The 22076-nt window shown below is 39.4% G+C and overlaps 1 protein-coding gene across 1 annotated transcript in view; it reads right to left on the reverse strand.

The window, feature by feature from the left end:
- Nucleotides 1-11479: 11479 nt before the first annotated feature.
- Nucleotides 11480-22076, reverse strand: part of nrip2 (nuclear receptor interacting protein 2) — a 30693-nt gene continuing 20096 nt past the window's right edge. Inside the window, exons 3-6 of the mRNA XM_078242790.1 lie at nt 20287-20369; nt 19570-19667; nt 15763-15815; nt 11480-13763 (exon numbers count right to left, since the gene is read on the reverse strand). Coding sequence (XP_078098916.1) covers nt 13647-13763; nt 15763-15815; nt 19570-19667; nt 20287-20369 — 351 coding nt within the window. The 3' untranslated portion in view covers nt 11480-13646. The remainder of the gene's footprint in view (nt 13764-15762; nt 15816-19569; nt 19668-20286; nt 20370-22076) is intronic.

The following is a 22076-nucleotide window of genomic DNA, read 5'->3' on the forward strand; positions in this document are numbered from 1 at the left end:
ATTGAAATTTCTTTGACGGTAATATTTCTTAAGTGATTGCTTTGAGTGTTTTGTTGTTTGATAGTATTTGGGAGAGAGTTCCATTCACACATTGCTCTGTACCTAACTGAACATTGAATTGATTTAGTTTTCACTATAGGTAAAATTAAAACTACCTCCTACTGCATGCCTCGTTGGATAATGATGTGTATCAGTACTAAAGGATAGTTTTGTATATAAAGTAAAAGGTGCTTTGTTTGTTATAACATTATGTAGAAAAAACAAACAGTGAATACACAAATCTATTTTTAACTTTAAACCATGAGAGGCTTTCATGCATTTTATCGACATTTGATCTAAACCCACATGAGAGAGCCACACGTGCAGCTTTATTCTGAATCACTGGTAGTTTTTTAATATTACTTGTTGAAGTGCTGGACCAAACCACAGAGCAGTAATCAAGGTGTGAAAAAAAACAAAGCCTGAAGTACTACACCTTTTAATAACTGACAAGGTGTTGCCCATTTTAGTTACCAGTTTCTGAACATGTTTGCCCCAACACAATCTATATCTATATCTATAGCCTCTTCTTGTTGCTCTGCAGAAGTTTGCTCTATACTGAGTTCAAGTTTTGGTTTGGAACATAAAGAAAAATGAGTTAAACCAACCACTAAACTGGTAGTTTTAGTTACATTGAGAATCAGTTTGTTACTTCTGATCCAGTCCACCACTGACTGTAGCTCTCTCTGTAGTTTGTAGTTGTATTTAAATCACCGATATCAGTTCCTGATAAATATATAGTGGAATCATCAGCAAACATTGAAATGCTTGCTTTATCTAAAACAGATGGTAGATCATTGGTAAAGATTGTGTAGAGGAGCGGCCCAAGACAACTTCCTTGAGGCACGCCATGTTCCACAAGCCTTTCCTTTGAAAAGCTTCCATTAAAGTAAACTTATTGTCTTCTGTCGGTCAAATAACGTGTTTGTCAGTGCCTGCAGAGCATGACAATTGGAGGTATTGGGGGACTCACCCACTGTTCCCCATGGGAGGATCCTATAATCACCTGTGTACACTGCATATCTTTTTCTCATGCAATATAAATTAGTGTGTGTTTGTGTAAAGGGTAAATGGAGGCTCAGGTGTCCTTGTAGGCCACAGCCTCATATCTCTCCTGTGTTTCTGCCCTTTAGAGGACGTGCCATGGGAAGGCTTTAACTACAGGACCTCGTCCATGCTCTCAAACGCTCCACAGATCAAGTTGTTAGGGCATGTTTTTGCCTTTTTTTTGCCAGACTTACACGTAAAAGTGAAATCCTAATCACAATGTAACCGTTAAGATGTAGCTATTATGGTTGCTTTTTAAGTTGTTGAAAATTAGAAATCAAGAGAGCAGATAAGTTGAAAACAATACAATAATGCTGCCTCAACATGCTGTTCAAAATAAAAGGCGCAGCTTCAGTCATTGCTCCAAACATCACAATATCTTGTGTGTGCTGGGGGGTGGATGTACTTTGTTCTCTTTGAATGTCTAATCTTCTAGTAATGTAAAATTCTTCTTATATTTATTACCTCCCTGCCCAGGGACTATGGACAGAAAATAGCGACTTGCTAAAAATCCGGTACATTACATCTCTCCTTTTTTATATAAGGTTAATGTTCTTTGTGCATTGTCCCTGTTCAAATAAAGAAATTTAACGTAACACAAATTAGCTGGCCATTTCAACTGGAAAGAACTGAGGCGGATTGAAAGAAAGGGATTGCACCAAAAGTTAACTCCCTGCATAAACATGACAGATGGATCCTGACTGACCTGTTACTCGCCTCGCCTCATTTTTTTTTTTTTTAAAAGATTATTTTTTGGCCATTCTTTGAAATGAATGAATGAAAGGGGGGAGAGAGAGGGGGAATGACATGGAGCAAAGGGCCGCAAGTCAGAGTCAAACCCGGGCCCTCTGCGTTGAGGAGTAAACCTCTATATATGGGCACCTGCTCTACCAACTGAGCTATCTGGGCGCCCTCCTCGCCTCATTTTTGATTGGTATCATTTTAATAGGGAACAACTCTTTCACTAAACCAGTGTACGTCATGAAACAAGCAAGTATTTCGTAGGTTATATTATGATTTATTATGGTAATAATACGTTTGCCTCATAAATGTTTAAGCGTGCTTATGTCAAGTATAATCATTTACATTAGTCAATGATAAGTTAACTTTGTATCACAAAGTCAACACATCCACCATTCAGCTGCAGTTTGTCCTTATAAGTGGAGAACTTTCCTGCACAGTAAGCTCAGACTGATTTGCGTTTATGACCATTAATGGTCAAGCCAGGACCAAACCGATATGTTGTGTTCTTATGGATCCTATTTGTTATACGTGGGTTGTTAGGTCTGTTAGTTTGGACTCGGTTGTGTTTAAATTAACCATCTGTCTTTTGGTTCCCCAGAGAAAATGTCAGCCTGTTAAGTATGCAAAGCCCCCCCCCCAGGTTTCCAGTGATGAATCCTGTGTGACTGTGACTTTTGCTTCCCAAGCAGGCAGGCTGGACATAAAACATGTCTCCGACATGTGACCCTGGGACATGGCAACACAGGGTAACAGCCTTGTCAGGATCTAACTGACCTTGTGTGTATTTGTGTGTGTATAGATTTATCTGCAATTATTTTAGCTACATCATTTCTTGTATTGGCCAAAGCAGACTGGCTCTTGTAGCCAAAGCCAAACTGCCCTTTTTTTTGCAGCGTTATTGCAATCTCGAAGTCAGCCCACAATGGATGTTGCCTCTGGAAAGTTATTTATGTTTTTGTATTAACTTCTCTAAGAAGTAACAAGGTTATCATGGTACCAGAGCAATATTTAAAGTAGAAAAATGGCATACAGACCCAATTACTTTGGTTCCTCATCTTGGGTCATGAGTTTTTGGGACCATTTTGATGACTCATGAAGTAAACTCATAAACTCTAGATTTCCAAAATAACAGTATTATGGCAACAAAAGAGAGGTTGTCTGGATATAAAGATTTAACTCTTTGTCACCAGAAGGAACAGATTCTACTTTTTTGTATATTCAAGTTCAATAGTCCTTTTTATAATACTGATTCTTATTTCACTTGTTTATTTTCATTTTACTAATTTCTTTATTTAATCTTAAATTAGTATTTTTTCATGCAATATTTTAAGTACTTGATTTAATGTCTTCTTTTCTTTTTTGTTTTTATTCTTAAAAAAATGTTTTACATATAGTTTTTACATTACATTATTTACATACATGTTTTTTTCATATAATCGTTTCATTTTTTTATTAAGTATTACAATTATTGTATTTCTGTTTTTTGTTTTTATTTTATTTTTTTTCATCATTTTACTTATTTTTTTAACATCTAATTGACTAATTGATTTTTTTTAACATCTAATTGACTAATTGAAATAGAATAGATAGCCTTTATTGTCATTGTGCGGAATACAACAAAATGAACCTTCAGTTGGAGTTGCAGATTTTGCCGGCCCTATTGGCTCAGGTAAACATTAGACTGCTTTTTGAGACTAAACTACTTTTTGAGGTTTTAATCTGAAATAATCCTGTTAAACCATATCAATTTGATAGAAATTGGACAATACTAAGACTAAAAGTCTACAGCCAATGCTAGCGCTTCTGTGAGGCTGTACAGTGGTGCTTTGAGCTCAATGCTAATGTCAGCATGCTCACAATGCCAATGCTTACATGCTGATGTTTACCTAATGATAATGTTTCCAATGTTCACCATCTTAGTTTAGCGTACAGCTGAGGCTGGTGGTTGAGACATTTTGTTCAGAACCACAAATGTCAACCTCATGGTGGCGCTAGAGGCAAGGACAGGGGATCACCTAACTCAGTAGGATTCATCATCTAGAGACAATGAATATGTATACACATTTTCATGCCGATCCATCCAACAGTTAAATATTAAAATATTTGTCTGTTTCAGTCTGAACCGAAGCGATGGACCGATCGATCGATCGACCGACAGACTGCCATCCCCAGAGGCGTGCTGCTAATAGTTAAGGTATGAGTTTTTTTATGGAGGCCACAAAAGGTTGAGGCTTCAACATGTACTATGGCTTTAATATCTATAAAAGACCACTGCCATGAGACATGTTACTGAGTAATAAACCCATCACAAGGACCCTCTCTATAGAAACTGACAACACGCAACCACACTTCCTTGAGGCGACTCTCTACATGCTGTACTATGAATGGATACTGCAGCCTTTGCTTGGTATCAGATACATATTACTGTAGATATGTTGCGTTATTTAAAATTCAATATTAAGGATCCGTTTTGCAGCATTTACACATCACCCATAAGGACTAACATGATTTCAATTAGAACAAAGTTGTCTTGACTTTGTTCTAAGTTTAGGCTTTATAACAAAAACCTTTTATGAATAGAGAGGGTATTATAATCATTTCAATTCACGAGTCTTGAAAGCTTAATCTGCTAAAAACCAAATGTTGCTTCTCAAAATAAAAACGAAACTCTCCTCTGTGATCTGAATATAAACTGACAGCCCACCCCTTCCTAAAGCACACATTGCATCCTCCCACCCTCCCGCAACCTCCAGTGTCGGGGAACAGTTTGGCAGTCGCTGTCAGTTCTGTAATATGTACAACTGTTGGCGTTCAGACAATCTGTTGTCATGGTGCTTGTGCTGCTCCTGCTTCGCTGTCACTGTTCCTGCACACTCTTACACAGTTTGTTTGGTTGGTGTAACATTAGGTTGTTTCCTGTGTTTAGTAAAAGGTGTTTTTATTCTCCTATCAAACGTTAGCGTTTAACATTATTATATTTTAAGTAAAAGGTGCAACCACAGCTGAATTAGTCCACTGATTAATTGACCAACAGAAGATTATTCGCCAATTATTTTGATAAAAGATTTATTTTTTAAGTCACTTACTTACTCTTACATGTGATGATTTTCTGCTTTTCTCTGTTATACATCATTGTACGTTAATTACCTCTGGGTTTTGGACTGTTGGTTATTGAAAACATTCTATTTAAATGTGTCACCATGATGGCATTTTTCTCAGTTTACTAACACTTTAGGCCAAGCATTTAATTGAAAAAAATAACTGGCAAAATAATCAATAATTAAATGAATTGTTAGTGGGAGTAGAGCGTATGGGGATGTCTTCAAATTGCTTGTTTTGTTAGATCACAGTTCCAAAATCAAAGACTTTACTTAAAAAAAAAAAGATATAACACTGAGAAAAGTAGCACATCTGCACCGTCCTCACCCAGAAAACGACAGTATAGGTCGATTTTGCAAGCAGCTCAGCGCAAACCTTATTTACATTTGCTGTTATATAGGCGACCTCTCATGCCCGTAGTAGCCTAATTATCGTGAGAGCAAATGAGGAAGTGAGGTGACAAAGTAAAGGAGGGTAAAAATCTGCATAAGCAGGCAGGTTGGGGTGGCGAATGATTTAATCCAACACAGGAATTTCACTTAGGGTGGAACAAAATTAGACTGGGTAAACCCAGCCCGATCTGCCGCCGATTTGATTTCGCCCTGCAGCTCAGGCTGGAAACCTGTACATTTATCTATCCTGCTTCCATTACAAATCTGCGGGAACCAATCACAAACTGGCTTATCCACCTGGCGCGCTATTGGCGGGTTTAACACGATGACTTTTTTAAATGAACCAACTTTTACAGACCTAATTCCGTGACGTAGGTACGTCTGTGACGTTGTTGGTGCTATTAGCACCAATATCAAGCATTTTCGATTAATACCCAGAATTCGGGGACAGAAATATCTCCAGCACATTGTCTTCAGCAAATCCCTTGCACTTATGACATGTACATTTACATAAATGTATCATTTTTATCTTGCATTTGTATCCTTTATCTTTTCTTTCCAAAGTCTTTGAGCACAATCTCATGAGCATGCCACGTTGCATTTCACTACACATATTACTTACAATCCTTTAATTTTTTGGTAAAGGAAGGTGCCGTGTGTCTAAGGCTTAATGAGAGAGTAGAGGAAGCACTGAAGCTCCCTAACTTTGCATTTCATTTCATTTTCAAAAAAACAGCTTTTATCATGGCTGCCACTGTAACAACTTAGTCATGATCCTCGTCATTCAAGACTTTTTGACCCGTCTCGTTTGATGCACCCATATACCTGAACATGCTGAACATTTCAGGTAAACAAATGCAGCTATTATGTTGAACCAGGCTGCGTGATTCATTCACTCACAAAGACGCTTTCCATTTAAACATTTCAAAACATTTTCAATACAATGCTGATGACTCATAAATGGTAGGGCTCACTATGTTTGCTTAGATTCATGGAAATAATTATTCGCAGGCTTTGAAAGACCATGAACCCGGATTTTAGCTAAAGCTCGTTTTTAGACCTTTTATAACCCTGCAGGAGGTGGGAGACATACCAAGAACACCTGTGAGTCTATACTTGAGTATTTACATTTTAGCAACTTTATACTTCTACTTCACTACATTTCAGAGGGAAATATTAGATTTTTTTACTCCACTACAGACAGCTAGAGTATCTAGTTACCTCGGAGGTTACATTTCGGTTTGGCTTGTTTGTTTGTCTGCAGGATTACGGAAAAACTACTTGCCCATTTTCTATGAAACTTGGTGGATACACAAAGTAGTATATTTTAAACAAAAAAAGATAATTAAATACAATGCATTGTTTGGGATTAAAACAGGGGTTCCCAACCTTTTTGTCCTATAAAAAAGGGGGATTTCCAGATGGTGTCATTTCACAAAGTCCTCTAAATTAAAGCTTTAGTGCATAACTTTATGATATTTATGATCGTCCGTTACATTCAAGCCATTGCCAAGTAAGTTGCTACAAAGCTGATTAAGACTATCAGCTCCGCACAACTCTCTCTCTGTATTTCTCAGTATGGCTATGTTCAGAAGATTATGGCGTCCAGCGACTTTCGCACAGAAACTCAGGCGAAGGTAAACTCTTCTGAAGAGTCCATCCTTTTTTTAAATCCTCCATGTTCTCCTTGAGCTACTAGCAACTGTCTGGAGAAGGGGATGGGGCACGTGCGCGGTCACAGAAGGATTGTGTCATGTGGATGCGCCGCTGTTGTCATTACTTAGAATTCCTCATGGGGGCCACAGAAACTACGCACTATAGCTTTAAACGTTGGTCTACATATAACCGTTTTAGGATCTGACGCCGCTATGGTAAAGGTCTGGATAGGGTTTAAGTGCAAAAATAACTTGGTTAGGTTTAAGGAAAGGTTATCTTAGAAAATAATCTTGGTTTGGGTTACAATTACTACTTAAAGGGATACCTGTTAAAGGGATGGTTCATATAGGTATATATAAGTGGGGTTGTATGAGGTACTTATCCAGTCATTGTATTACCTACAGTAGATGGGGGTCAGCGTGCACCCAGTTTGGAGAAGCAGGCAGGAGTACCGACACACAAGCTAAGCAATGTACTGCTGTGGACGGGGGCAGCAGCTAAACATATTTTAGACACCTAAAAAACTATCACTTTAAGTGTACGCTATATTTAGAATATTTTTTTTTGTCTTGTTTAAGTTTACATGGGGGAACTGAAGTTGTTATGTGCTCTCTTCAAAGCCACTAGACTCTTTTTGACAAGAACAGTCATTTTGTCTCAGAGAACACGGGAGTTGCTGGTCTACCGCTGCCTCGATCGGTTAGTTTGTGTTAAGAACTAACAAACAAACTTTGTTAGGTAGCTAAAACATTGCTGCCCCCCTCCACTGCAGTATATTGCTTAGCTTCCATGTCGGTACTCCTGCCTGCTTCTCTAAACTGGGGGCGTGCCGACCGCCATCTACTATAGCTAACACGCTGACTATGGATAAGTACCTCATACAACCACACTTCAAAAGATCTATCCATTTAAGAGTAGTGGACCCTTGTGGTCATGGCATTATATTGTGCAGCATAACTCTTTATTTGTCCTCATCCTTCGTGCTAGTTTACATCCCTCTCTTCAGCCTTTGCCCAGTGCCAATGCTTGGTCCTGGTGGCAGCGTGGGAGCTGGGTGTGGTAATATGGATCTGATCCTGACTGACAGACAGCTGGATCCCCAGCATCCAAAGTGGGGGGAGGGCTTGACATGAGCTCCATCACGTTCCATCAACAGCTCCGAGCCACTGAGAGAACTGACACCACTGATTAAAAGCACCCAATTTTGTCTGCATCAGGCTTAATTCTGCGGCGTTTCATCATCTTATCATGCTCAATGGGGGATAGCTGCAGGATGACAGCACAACAGGCCGCCGTAATAGCCAGTGGTTTTATCTCAGCAGATGCAGAGAGGATTTCAATCTGACTGGTTGCTTTTATTATACAGAGTAGCCTGCAAGTGGTTTTTATAGCCTATGTTTTATGGATGCAGTTAAAAATTGTAACCAGTGTTTTGATCGGTGGAACAGCAAGCCTCAAATGCGAATGGCTAATACTTCTTTTTAACTCTCACTTTGAGATAAAGTATGAAATGTAGTCTATGCAAGGAAAAATAGAAAAGGGATGTTTTAATTAATCCCACATCATTTTTCAGCATGTGGGAATTATGGCACAGGATTTATTTTATACAGCAAGAAAAGTAAGAATATTTCTCCCACAGAAAGGAGGGTATGCACGTATGGTACTTTGTGCTGTAGTGGTTTCCAACAAACTTTACCTGTGCAACACTTCAGGATGTGACAGAATATACCTCTACAACTAATGTCTGAATCCCCCCCGTCTGCAACTGTACTTTGAAATTAGTGTTAACATACATTAGAATGTGCTAGCATGTTATGCTGCTAAATGCTTAAAAAACATGCACATGTCAGCTGCTGGCTTACATGCCTGTTTGCTTTTTCAGGCACTTCCATATTGTTTGGTGCCAAGTTGGATGTATTGTAGCTTTCAGTAAAATCCCAGTCGTAATTCTGCCTTGGATGAGGATTGGATGAGAATGGTATTTGCAGTACAGAAAATTGTGCAGTAATTACAATAATTCTGACATGACATGAATGTTGCATTCATCTTTTTTTACCCCTATTCTCTACAGCCTAAAATGATAAACGTTTCTCTTTTTGCATGTTATTTTCAGTGTGATTCTTTCTGGACAAGAGCTTAAATGTTTTGTCTTGTTTCCAACCCTCTCTGGAGGATCTCCCACTCACTGGCACTGTGTTACATAACAGCCGCCTCACCATAGAGGGTCTAATCAATATTCCCCTCACAACACCCCGACTTCACTCTCTGGGGTTAAGGCCTGTGGGTCATTCCCAGTGAGTTAATCGAGCCTTTGGGGTTGCCTTCACCAGATGGAGGGAGATGGGAGGACAAAAAGAGATAGAAAGCTATTTCTGGTGAGAGGCAAAGTAAATAAACAGGCTTTGATGAGGATCTGGATGGAGGAGTTGGCTGTGCTTATATCAAAGGTCTGGGACAAAGGAAAAGTATTTCTGCCCACACCAGCCTTCCAAAGACTCCAATCATGTGAAGTAGAGAGGAAAGCCAAAAAGTAAACTGCAAATTAGAGTTTCGTATGGAGGCTTAAAATCTCACTTTTAGCCAGCAAAACAACTATTGTATAGATTGTTGTGAAATATTGTACAACCTCAGTATGAATTGTAATAACTTTTGTGATCCTTTAACTTTTCTTTTAATGCCATCATCAAGTCAAAAGTTTCATGGTATTGGTTTTTTCATAAGGGTTTGTTGAAGAAAAATGTAGAATACCACCAAGCTGACTACTTTAAATGCGCAAAATGAAATGATAGCTAAAGATGGCGCTTGACTGAATTGTTGGATACAATAACATACAATAACTTTATCAATTGTGAGGACATTTCTATTCTCTACTCTTACACCTGACCTTGCTTAATTATAATTATCCATGAATACAATAACAGCCCACATGCAGTGTACTTTAAGTCTACCTCAGGTAATTTATTCCTCGTGAGCCATAGCCTGGGGAGATCCCTTTGATGCTGTGTGTGTGATTTTATTCCTCTGGGTAGAGATTTAGATTAGTCATACTGCTGCAGATCAGTGTACCCCCTCTACTGCAATCTCCAGTCATCATCTGCCCTCTGAAAGAGAAGAGCTTCTGCATGCATACTGTATGGGAGGCTGATGCAGGCTGATTTATGCAACATCTCTACTGCACGGACACAACACGTCCCATTCTTTGTGGTTTTAAGACAGCATCTGCTATGTATATGTCTAAAGACACTAACACAAAGAGAAGTGTCTTATGAGAGAATCTGGTACTTTCGTAGCAGAGGTGTTACCTGCTGCAGTGTTAACAGGATGTGGTTTGCAAAGTGACTCAAAACAAGAGAGGGGGCGTAATGAGGGGGATCTTCTCTAACAAGGTTTGCTGTGATTTCATGTTCCTGTAATGTTTTTTCCCCGTGGTCCCTGCTTGGCTTACTCATGCCGGGAGCTGTCACACAGAGCCTAACGGGAAAAAATAGCATCGTCTGACAGCTCTGACAAGATTAATGTAGTTTGTAAGGAAACAGCTGTGTCAAACCAGAAATGAAATACCAATTTAATGCAGATGTGTCCCTGAACAAAAAAATAACGGCAGTGGAGGACTTGTTTTGTGGTGACTCATTTTGTGACATTTCTATCTGTACACCTGTAGGTTTACTCATTAGTTTTGCCGTCTAATATTGTTTTTCTTGTTCTTGTCACAATGGCATCTGTAATATAATAATACAGCACAGGGGGATACTTGTATGACTAAATTTGAGAAGTTTGTACCAACCCGTGGCATTTTTGTTTGATAAATGAGTTAAACAATTATTCAATTATCAATTACATTTTCTGTCGATTCATCAGTTTAGCACCAGCTGAACACCAACACCACCATCATATTTAAACACCAACTTAAATATTCAATTATGAGGCCTTTGCATGGAAAGGACTTCAGGTCTCAGTTAAGTAAAAAACACCATTAACACATCAATCTGGTCAGCGTTCAGAGACATGAAAGACTTGGATCTTGATTTGCAGTTTGCTTATAAACACCTAAGCCTTGGACTTGTCCTAGGACTTAAAACTGGACTTGAGACTCTAACAGACTTGGACTGTTTTCTATCTGTGTCATGGAAGAAGGGCAATACAGCGAGATGGGAGCCTTCAATGGCCAGAGGGGTCAACTTTCGAAGCCCCCTGGTGCTGTGGGAACATCTGCTACTGTATATGTTCTGACACGACAGAGTCCTTTATATAGCAGGATGTACAAGTGAAGGGCACATACAGTACAGGGGTATTTTGTGAGTACAGACCATGGGAATCAATGTGAGGTCCAATAAAACTAGTGTGTCTTCTAGTGGAGCCCTCCCACCACCAGTCTGCTGGTTCAAATTTTTGAGATTTGAAACAGCTGCCCATTCACATTATGTTGCTCTGCGTTTCCAAATAGGCATGTCACTCCTCTGCGCTGTGTCAGTTTATATTAAGAATATGAATACAAACAGAGCTAGCCAGAATACATGATTTTATTAGGCAGAGAAAATACTGTTCAGAAGAAGAGAAACACCAAAAATAAATTTCTGTCATACATCGATTCCTCTCAGACAGCATACGAAGGTTACTAGTACATCAAAAGAGAAACAAACATTGCCAATCTATGTGTGGATGACCTCCGCGGAGGATGGATACTGTAGCACAGTCAAAAATGCACGGTACAGCTCAGGTGTTATTAAAGCACCGCATGATCTGAGGCAGTTCTTGATTCTCCACACTATGAACACACTGAGAGACGAGAGAGGCAAGTGGCACTGTAGTGGGGAGTTTGTTTTCTTGTGACAAACATGAGTCAAAGTGAATAACATTAGCCTTCTGAATGAAGAGGACGATGAACTTAAAGAGGGGCCTTGGCACAGAGCTCAGCATCAGCCAAGTGACGAGAATCTCCTGAAAGAGGCAGAGGGAAGGCAGCTGGGGTTGGCTTTGGGCAGCTTGTTCTGACCGGACCTCAGTGGACCGATTTGGGGAAGATATTCCACTTTTTCCCGTGTGAAACACAAGCCATAAACAAGGCATGAAAAACCCTGCTTTGACTCACTCACACACACACACACACACACACACACACACACACACACACACACACACACACACACACACACACACACACACAGCCCCTTCAGACACAATCAGACTAGTACACAAACATGCACACTTATACAAAGGCAGAACTTTACAAAGTCATGCAGATGGAATGTTTTGGATATTTCTGTAGCTGAGGCAAATATGTTTTGCTGGGGAACTATCTGTAATTTAGTCTAGGCTGTCATGACAGACAGGAAGTGTGCTCCTGGAAAACATTACCACATCCGTCTTTTGATGGGGAAAGAAAGAGCAAAGGGGGCTTTACAAAGCTAAATATAAGTACATGAGAAAAGGTGGTGTTTTCCTCAGATCTTTTGAAATTCTAGATGAGAACCCATCTTTGTCTCTTAGATTTGGAAGCCCATTTCTGCCCAATGTGACGAAAAAATGTCCCTAAGTGATTATAATAAGAAACCTTTTCAAATTAAACAGTCATTACTTTGAGAAAGTAATGACTTTCATTTAACTCATTCTTTTGTCTCATTATTTTAAGATACTAACTTATTATTTTGAGATTCTAACTTATTATTTTGAGAGACTAACTCATTATAATGACTTACAGGAGCTTTTATTTCATCACATTGATGGAAATGGGCTTCCATACTTAAAGAGGTAGCTTTTTCCAAATCTAATCCCATAAGACTTCAAAAATTCTTCTTAAAATTTCCTTTTAGCATGCTGAAAAGGGGATCCTGAGTACCGACACTTTTTAGAAGGGTGATATTTGTTTTCAAAGGAATAGTTTGACAATTTGGAAATACGCTCATTCACATTCTTGATGAGAATACAATGAGTAGATCTATACCTGTCTCATGTCTGTACCGTAAATATGAAGCGCCAGCTAGCAGCTGGTTAGCTTATCATAGCGTAAAGACTGGAAACTGGGGAAAACAGAGCCATGGTAGCTGTTTCCCCCTGTTTCCAGTATTTGTGCTAAACTAAGCTAACTGGTTGCTGGCTGTAGTTTCATATTTACCCTACAGATATGAGCGAGGTATCTTCTCATTTAACTTGGTAAGAAAATTTACTAGCATGTGTCCTAAAATATAAAACAATTCCTTTCACCCTCTAAACTGAAATGATTTACAGTTAACACTTTTTTCATTTACTTGATGATTTAAAGTAATTATTGTACAGCCAAATCACAAAATAGTCCACTAAAGTTCATTTTAAATGATTATAATACGTTCCCTTTTTCGAGAGCATCAGTGTACCCAAGCAGCTCAGTAGAGTAATTGCACAATGTACAATACATAATCATAAAAAATTATTAGACTCTCAGAGATCGGATCGGCTCATAACTGGCTTTCATACTCTGTAAACTAGACTAATTTAATATAAGAGATAATCATAGTGAATGTTTTAATTCTACAAACACGATGTAAACTCAAGAACGACGGTGGTGAATGGTCATCCATGTTCTGGCAGTGTGTGAAAGACACTGATCGTACTCGTCCAGACACAAACGTCATCGCGCCACGTTGCTGCAACCGGTCGAGATTCGAGGAAGTGGTCGCCGTCGTCGAGTTGGGCTCACAGGTTCTCGTTGGTGTCGTGTTGGCACTGGCAGTCGGTCAAAGGGTTCAGGAAGGGCAGCTCCTCGCCACAGCCCTGCAGCTTCAGGACCCGGCTGCCCAGGTCAAGGGAGCACTGTGAGAGGACCGGGGTGCAAAATTAACTTTTTTTGTCCACCAGCCAAATGGCTAGTGAATGTTTGAATTTTACCAGCCACTCAATAGTTTAAAGGTCCCATGGCATGAAAATTTCACTTTATGAGGTTTTTTAACATTAATATGCGTTCTCCCAGCCTGCCTATGGTCCCCCAGTGGCTAGAAATGGTGATAGGTGTAAACCGAGCCCTGGGTATCCTGCTCTGCCTTTTGAGAAAATGAAAGCTCAGATGGGCCGATCTGGAATCTTCCCTTTATGATGTCATAAGGGGAAAGGTTACCTCCCCTTTCTCTGCTTTGCCCGCCCAGAGAATTTGGCCCACCCATGAGAGAGAGGCATCATGGCTTGCAAACAAGCGAAGCATGGCAGTTGGTCAAGGCCACACCCCCACCCTCCACCTTGCCCCCCCTCTCTCCTCCTCAATAGCATTTAAAGCTGCAGACGCAGAAATTACACGTCCTAAGGAAAGCTCATTGTGGGACTGGCTCATAGTGGCTGAATTTCGGGAAACAGACTTCAGATACAGTATTAGGGCACCAGTAAGTCCTATACGTATAAAAGCATCCAAAAAGCAGCATGTCATAGGACCTTCAACAATACTTTTTGGGCTGGTGAGTGAAGGAAATCTACCAGCCATTTGCATATTTTACCAGCATGTGGCTGGTGCTAATTTTGAGCCCTGGAGAGGACACATACAGTAGTGAAACATATATGGTACATCGGTGGTTCCCAACATGGTGGTCAGGACTCCCAAGGGGAAAAGAAAGTTTTCTCTTTTCTTCTTTTTTAGGCTTTTCATATTTTGCTTTTCTTGTGAAATACAAGATAGTTCTACTCCCTTAGGTCTCTTAAAATTACTCAGTTAACAATCACTATAATAGCCTGCATAGCTGAAGTAGATATTGCTTTGTAAAGGACACACAAGCTAAAATAACTTGTGAAGCATTACACTACATGACCAGATTTGCTCAAATATGTAATGTCCTTCAGTCTAATGGCGTTTGTCCACTGCCTGGTACGGCTCCACTCGACTCAACTTGCTTTTTTTAGTTTTCCATTAAAAAAGGTTGTGGATAGTACCTGGTGCTTTTTTTTTTTAGTACCACCTTGGTCAAGGTTCCAAGCCAGCTTAGCCGATACTAAAACGTAGCATCAATAGCGACTGCAATTTTTGTATTCACTTGACCCAGATTTTGAAAAATGGCATCCCGTTAAACAATGCTGTACAAAACGCTGTACAATTGACTTCACATGTATTTTCTGACCATAATCCAAAACCCCAAATATTCAGTTTATTAACCATTAAAACAAAAAAAGCAGAAAATCTTCACATTTGAGAAGCTGGTATTTGGGAATTTAGTATCTCTGATGATAATTTATGCCAGTAATTATAATTCATTACTTTTCTGTTTATGGAAATTTGCAGCGAAAGCTTAGCACTGGGGTGAGCTTGGAGGGAAATGTACATCTTAATTACAAAGTCCTTCAGGGCTTACTTACAAAATTAAGAAAAAAACAAGCTCATGTTCCTTTTAATACCATGACGTCCCACTTTAATTACATTTTTTAGGAGGATCTTAACCAGATGCAGAATTTATTTAATACTGAAATAACAGAGAGCACTACCTTCAGATTGCCAGTGAGTCTTTTCATGGGATTTAAATTGCATTTTCAAATGTGTGAATTCAAAAATTCCACATCACAATATGTCCTCAATTTGGTCTTATCTGGGATTTACCTGCACAGTGGGGATCTAGCAGATAACACCATCTAGCATTTCCCCTTAGATAACACCACATACAGTACATCTGTTTTTAAGAATGTGGGCCTCCATCTTTCCCCCTGAAATGGTAATTCTCTTATCCTTCCCTTTTGCTTATTTTAAAAGCCATGTGAATGTTTCAGGCTGCTGCTTTTTGAAAACAAGCCAAAAAAGGCTCACGATAAGGCACACAAAATTATCAAATGAGGACCTTACTTTAAGTTCCAACAGAGTCTGAAGACCCAGGCACAGTTCAAACGCCTCATCCTCTGAAAGTGGAAAAGGAAAGATAAGAGGAAAGAAAAAGACTGCTTTATGATTCCCATTCATGAACACCCTCATCTGAACATGCATACATTAGCCTGAATCCAGGTTAAAGCGTCAACACAACTAAATTATTCATTCCTGTGTTAATGAGTGCTAATAAGCGTATATACTTTTGAGGATGGGTATGTGTTGTGCAGCATCAAGAGTTTTGGAGTACAGTGAGAATTTAATGTCCATGAAAGAGTCGGGCTTAGGGATTGAATTAAAGTCATTAATCACTGGAGCGGAGGAATTAAGGAGTAGGTCCAGACAAGAACTGTAACATAAATAATTGTGTGTATACAGTCTTGTTCTTTTATCTTTGTGAGGACCAGATAACAAGAGGAAGGTCAGGATACATCAAAGCAAGGACACAATAATATTTCTATAATTAAATGGTTTGGGGCTCTGGAAACAAGATCTGACTTTTGAAAGAATAGTTGGACTTTTTTTGTAAATACATGAATTCACTTTCTTGTCGAAAGTTAGATGAGAAGTTTGATACCATTCTCACGTCTGTACAGTAAATATGAAGCTGCAGCCAGCAGCTGGTTAGCTTAGCATTTGTCCAAAGGTAACAAAATATACCTACCAGCACCTCTAAAGCTCACTATTAACACTTTATATCAGAATTAGAACCAGCTTTAATCGCCAAGTAAGCGCAAGTAAACACATACAAAGAATTTGATATCTGGTTTGGTTAATCCATGTACAAAGCAAAGTGTAAAAACGATATAAAATGTGGTAATTAATGAGCTTAAGAGGTGCTGGTAGGTGGATTTTGATTGGTTTCCCCCTGCTCCCAGTTTTTTCTGCTAAGCTAATGTTCTCCTGGTTCTCCTGGCTGTAGCTTCATATTTACTGGCCAAATGTGAGAGTGGTATCGACAACATATTTGTCTTGGATTTCATCAAACCTAACAAGTGAACTGTATGCTGCAGCTTTGTTGGACTCAGCAAAACAACTAACATCAAATACACACACACACACACACACACACACACACACACACACACACACACACACACACAAAAAAAAAGCAGCTTGTTAAAAGTTTAAGACTGGATTTGTCTGTTATTGCAGCATATTGTCTGTGTCTCTTTTTTGTTTTATATATGTTCTGATTTCTTTTTTGGTGTAAATGGTTTAAAATGTTAAAAAATTGTTAAAAGACAGAATGTAATAGTGACGGACTGTGGACTATGCTCTCTCTCTCTCTCTCTCTCTCTCTCTCTCTCTCTCTCTCTCTCTCTCTCTCTCTACCCCCTAGTGTTTAACTCAACACCCATGAACTAGCCTCAGTAGGTCGACCAGCTTATGTTAGCATAGCAAGTCTCATCCGGAGTAGCTACATTCAGACAGCCGAGCATCGTGGTTCTCTGGTCCTGCCGTGGCTGCTTCCTTGTAGCTATTCAAAATAAAACTATGAAGGCAGGTTGCTGTGAGGCCATAGTCATGGTAATGATGTAAAACCGGTGTACAGGCACATCTCTAGCACCTATTCATGCAAGTGTTTACTCTTTCTCTTCTAAACATCAATAAAGGCTGTGTTTACCTGGACAGAAAGTGATTTATTTTTATACAAAAGCAGAAAAAAACAGAAACCTGAACATAACAAACCTTAAGTCCAAGTAAGAAGACATTGGAAAACAGACTGTGGACAGTGTCCTTAAAAGGAAAGAAACCGTCTTCATGACAAAAATAAACTCTGGTATTCCCTTCCAGAGATGGATTGTGATGGAAAGGGACACAGATGATGCAGATGTCATTTTTCCTCTCCTTATTTTGGACCACTTTTTTATTTTTTATTTGCGGTTGATGTTGTATCTTTGGACCAGTGCCTGCGGTGACGGTAACTGGATTTTTTGTTTTCTGTTTTCTGCTGATGATTGGTTCCAGTTGGCAATGTTCTTTCTTTGTTGGTTCAGCCGTAATGGCAATTACTGCTCGTGATAATTATCTTTTTCTGCACCAGGGGATTTTCCTTACAGCAGAGGTAAAGGCTTTCATAAAGAGTGCAAGCAACATTATTGAAATTGGAAAAGCGAAACGTTTATTTGCCTAAAAATATTGGTAATTACTTAATTCTTGACAACCCAGCTGTCCTTTTATTTAATGGTAATTTCTGCCTGGGTGCTCCAAGAGGACAATGTGCTGTCTGAATGTTAAGTACAGAGACGAGCACATATCCAACTCAAAATCTCAATCAACAGTATCTGCAGACACAACACAGCAGGTGAACTTGTGTTTTTCTACTAGAGCTGCAGCTGCATTCATTATATGTATGACCAGAGTGTTGTGACAACTGTTAAATCACCTGCACCATTTGTGACCAATCAAATGTCCCCTAAGGTAAAGATATTGAGTTTTTAGCCGCACCTGTAGCAGTTTAACAACTATCCGATGGATTGCCGTAACATATGCTACAAATATTCATGGTCTGCAGACAATGAAGTCTACTGACTTTGGTGATCCCTGACCCTTCCTCTAACACCACCATTGGGTTTACATTTATGGTTTTGAGTGTAATATCTCAACAAGTGTTGGATCGATTGCCGTAAAAATTGGTACACACATTCATTTTCCCCTCAGGATGAAATTGAATATCTTGGATGATGCTATAAGTTCTCATTTAGTGCTGTCACTCTGTAAAAGATCTGTTTTAATGTCTTCAATACTTTGGGTTATGACCAAATACCTTGTCATTGTGAGCATGTTAGCATGCTGACATTAGCATTTAGCTGAAAGCACAGCTGTGCCTAAGTACAGCCTCACAGAGCTGCTAACATGGCAGTAGACACTTGTTATAAGAAATCCAAATCATTCAGATTTCACTGGCCTCATGAGTGGTCCTAAATGGTACCCTTAAAATTTTGTAAAAATCAGATGAGCCGTTCATGAGCTATAAACTTTATGTACTTGTAGCGCCTCCTAGTGGCCAATTTTTGTAAAATGTGTGGGGCATCTCCAGAGGGTCATGGCAAACAAGAATCTTAAGTTTTGCGTTGATAGCAATCATTTTGGTCGAGACATGGCAAAGTTGGTGTTTTCATACTTAGCTACACAAATTTGTTTGTGCGTAATATGTGCAATTTTTATCCTATAAAAATTCTTTGGATACCTTTTTGTCAGGTCCGTCTGGAGATTGTACCTGCCAAGTTTCGTGCAGATCAGTCGCACGGTCTAGGAGGAGTTCGGCAAAGTAGGTTTTTAATCAATCGCAATTTTTCACGCATAAAAGTCTAGGCGGAAATGGGCGCAGCCTATATCAGGAGATTCAGCTGGATCCAGGGAACGCGAAGATATATGGTTTTTGAATGTGCGATGTACGGCTTGGGAGTTATAGGGCCAAACGCGTTTTTTCTGCAATAGCACCACCTAGTGGTGCATATGAGTAATTATTTTGAATCGTTGTAATTTTCACCAGTTGTGACGTGTGCAAATATTTGTGAGTTTTCGTGCATTCTAAACCCCTCAAAAACCCGACGAAGGACTCGGAAAAATAATCAGATTTCAGTGCAAGGCACCGTTGGGGCCTTGCACTTTCGTGCTCGGGCCCTAATTATGTAAAAAGACCTTAGATTTTGCAATTTAGGTAGGTAATTTGATAGCTAATTAAACATAATTATAATGTAAAATCAAATACAGTTATATAAGAAAATAATGACAATTAGTGATCACCACTGTAATAACCACTGTGTGATTGAATATTCTTACCTTTGACGTAGGCGGAACACTGGACCGTCTGTCTGCCCAGCTGCAGCTGCAGATCAATCACTGAGCTGCTCTCACCACATGGTGAACTGGGCACCAGTCTAAACACACACACACACACACACACACACACACACACACACACACACACACAATATCTTCAAAAACTTTTTATCACATTTCATTAATTTAAGCTGTCTCCCAGAAATAGATTTTCTCATTATACTGTATGTCACCATGTGAGCTTTTTATTAAAGTGTCAATCAGTCAAAGGTTTGTGCAGCTGGGATTTTAATAACAAGCATTTTGGAGACATACATTGCGCCAATATTAGCAGCTTTTACCTTTTTAGAGCTGATTTTAAATTAAGATGAGAACAAAATGTCACATCTTCTCAGCCAGTGCACCGACTCTGATCTAAAGACTGAGCTTAATTTGGCATTTTAATATCTTTCCTTGAAGATGAAGGTGATGTTGAGTCTTTAACGATTTTGAAAAACCTGCCTGAATAGCTGATAGGCTGTCATCATTAAATCCCTGCTAAAAGATTATTTTTTAGTTAATTCTTTTAATGTTGCGTACTCTTTTTTTTGTATCAGTGTTTAGTATTTGTTTTTTGCTCGGTTTGATCATCAAAGCACTTTGTAAACTGTTTCCAAAGATGGCAGGTAATATATGTGTCGTGAGTGTGTTTGCAGTTTAGAGCAGGGTGTTTCTTACCCCAGCCTCTGGCAGAAGGAGGTGGAGATGTGGTTATGTTGGCTGCCAGTGTTAATGGATGCCTTGACTTCAGTCTCGCAGCACTGTGGGGAAGACAGAGGGGGAATTTGGTGTCACAGTGAGATTTTTCCACTTCAGTCTGGCACACGAGGAAACAACCAGTCACAGCACAGCACATTAACATGACTCTCGGGAGCCTTTGAAAACCCTCTTTTTATTCATGAACAAATCCATTCAGCTCCCACATGCTTATGAAACTGACAAACTGGAATCCAAGTCGACTTGTATTCAACTTTGCACAAACAAAACACATTTCCCATTGGTGGTGGTGGAGTATTTTCAAGCCAGTTCTTGTTTTTAGAGGGTTTGCTTGAGTCACATGTTGTTTTGTGTTTGTAACTTGATCTGTATTGACTCTGTTTGGACTCTTAAATCACTACTCGTCCTTTGAATGCTGCAGCCGTTTGGTTCAACCGTTAATAATCACGTTAAAAATAAACCAATAAGGACATTCTGTATACATGTACCATTACAGATCACGAGTTGTTCATATTGCTGACTCTTTTTCCCGCCTAGATGCTGATTCTTCAGTTTGTTCAGTGCACTTAGATTTTTCAGACTTAATGATCTAAAAACCCTCAACAGAGCATGAAATATTAACTAAGTGAGTCATGAGTATGTATGTCTCTCTCTCTCTCTCTCTCTCTCTCTCTCTCTCTCTCTCTCTCAGAGAGAGCTTCATAACATATTGGCTCATTGTGTTGGTTTTCCACCAACGCTTTAATTCACTCCCACCGCTCTCATAGCGTCGTTTTCGTCAGAATGCAGCTGTTTTCAGCAATAAAGCTCTAAAAAAAAACACTGTATACTAGACAGACACAATAAGAGACTAGCTGGTGAACATAATGGAGCATTTAGCAGCTAAAGAGACAAATATTTCCCTCAGTAGGTGGTGGAGACCAAAAACAGATCTAAAAGAAGAGTTTATATTGGACTTTCATCCATCAGGTGGACACAAACATAGTTTCGCATTGCCAGACCTATCTCCACAGCACTGTGGAGGAGGGTCTGGCTAGTCCACACAACATTCCGGGATGGGAGAAAAACTTGCTCTCGTTTATTGGCATTTCTTTAAACCAGTCACAATCGTCATGGCTGGCGCTAACCCTGGACGCGGCAACGGTGCCTCTGAAAAAAAGCCTTGGGAAGGAACTTCTTTTGGTGGAACATGTGTACATTCAAAAGTTGTTTTAGTCGTGCAACAGAATCTCAGATTGGACAGATAGTCTAGCTAGCTGTCTGCTCTAGAGCTCTGTGAGCTCTAGAATTAAAATGGCTGTCGAGTGTGTGATGACAATTTTACTCAAAAAAATGGCAACACAAAGAAAATGGAAGGTGAGGGACATCCAGCCAAAAATGAGGGACATCCGGCGAAACCTCTGGCGGCACCTGAACAATCCCGTAAATGAAATGTCGTTGATATAGACTAACACAAACATGACTCCAAATGAATGATAATGTTGCTCTGTAACTACTGTAACAACTGCTGGATGTGTAAATAAGCTAACAAGTCTGCCCCAAAGTGGCCAAAAAAGTACTTACTGCAGGTTTAAAGTGCACTGATAGTGACATTTACAGTTAGTTTAGCTAACAGATCAGGTAGCAGGGTTCTGTCCAAAGTTCAGAAATACACCTACCAGCACCTTTAAAGCTCACTAATTAGCACGCTATACATTGTTTATTTAATCTTAGCTAAAGTTTAAAAAAAAAACTGCAAACTATTTCCCAAT

The sequence above is a fragment of the Sander vitreus genome, chromosome 23 (assembly GCF_031162955.1).
Source record: "Sander vitreus isolate 19-12246 chromosome 23, sanVit1, whole genome shotgun sequence".
In the NCBI taxonomy this organism is placed as follows: domain Eukaryota; kingdom Metazoa; phylum Chordata; class Actinopteri; order Perciformes; family Percidae; genus Sander; species Sander vitreus.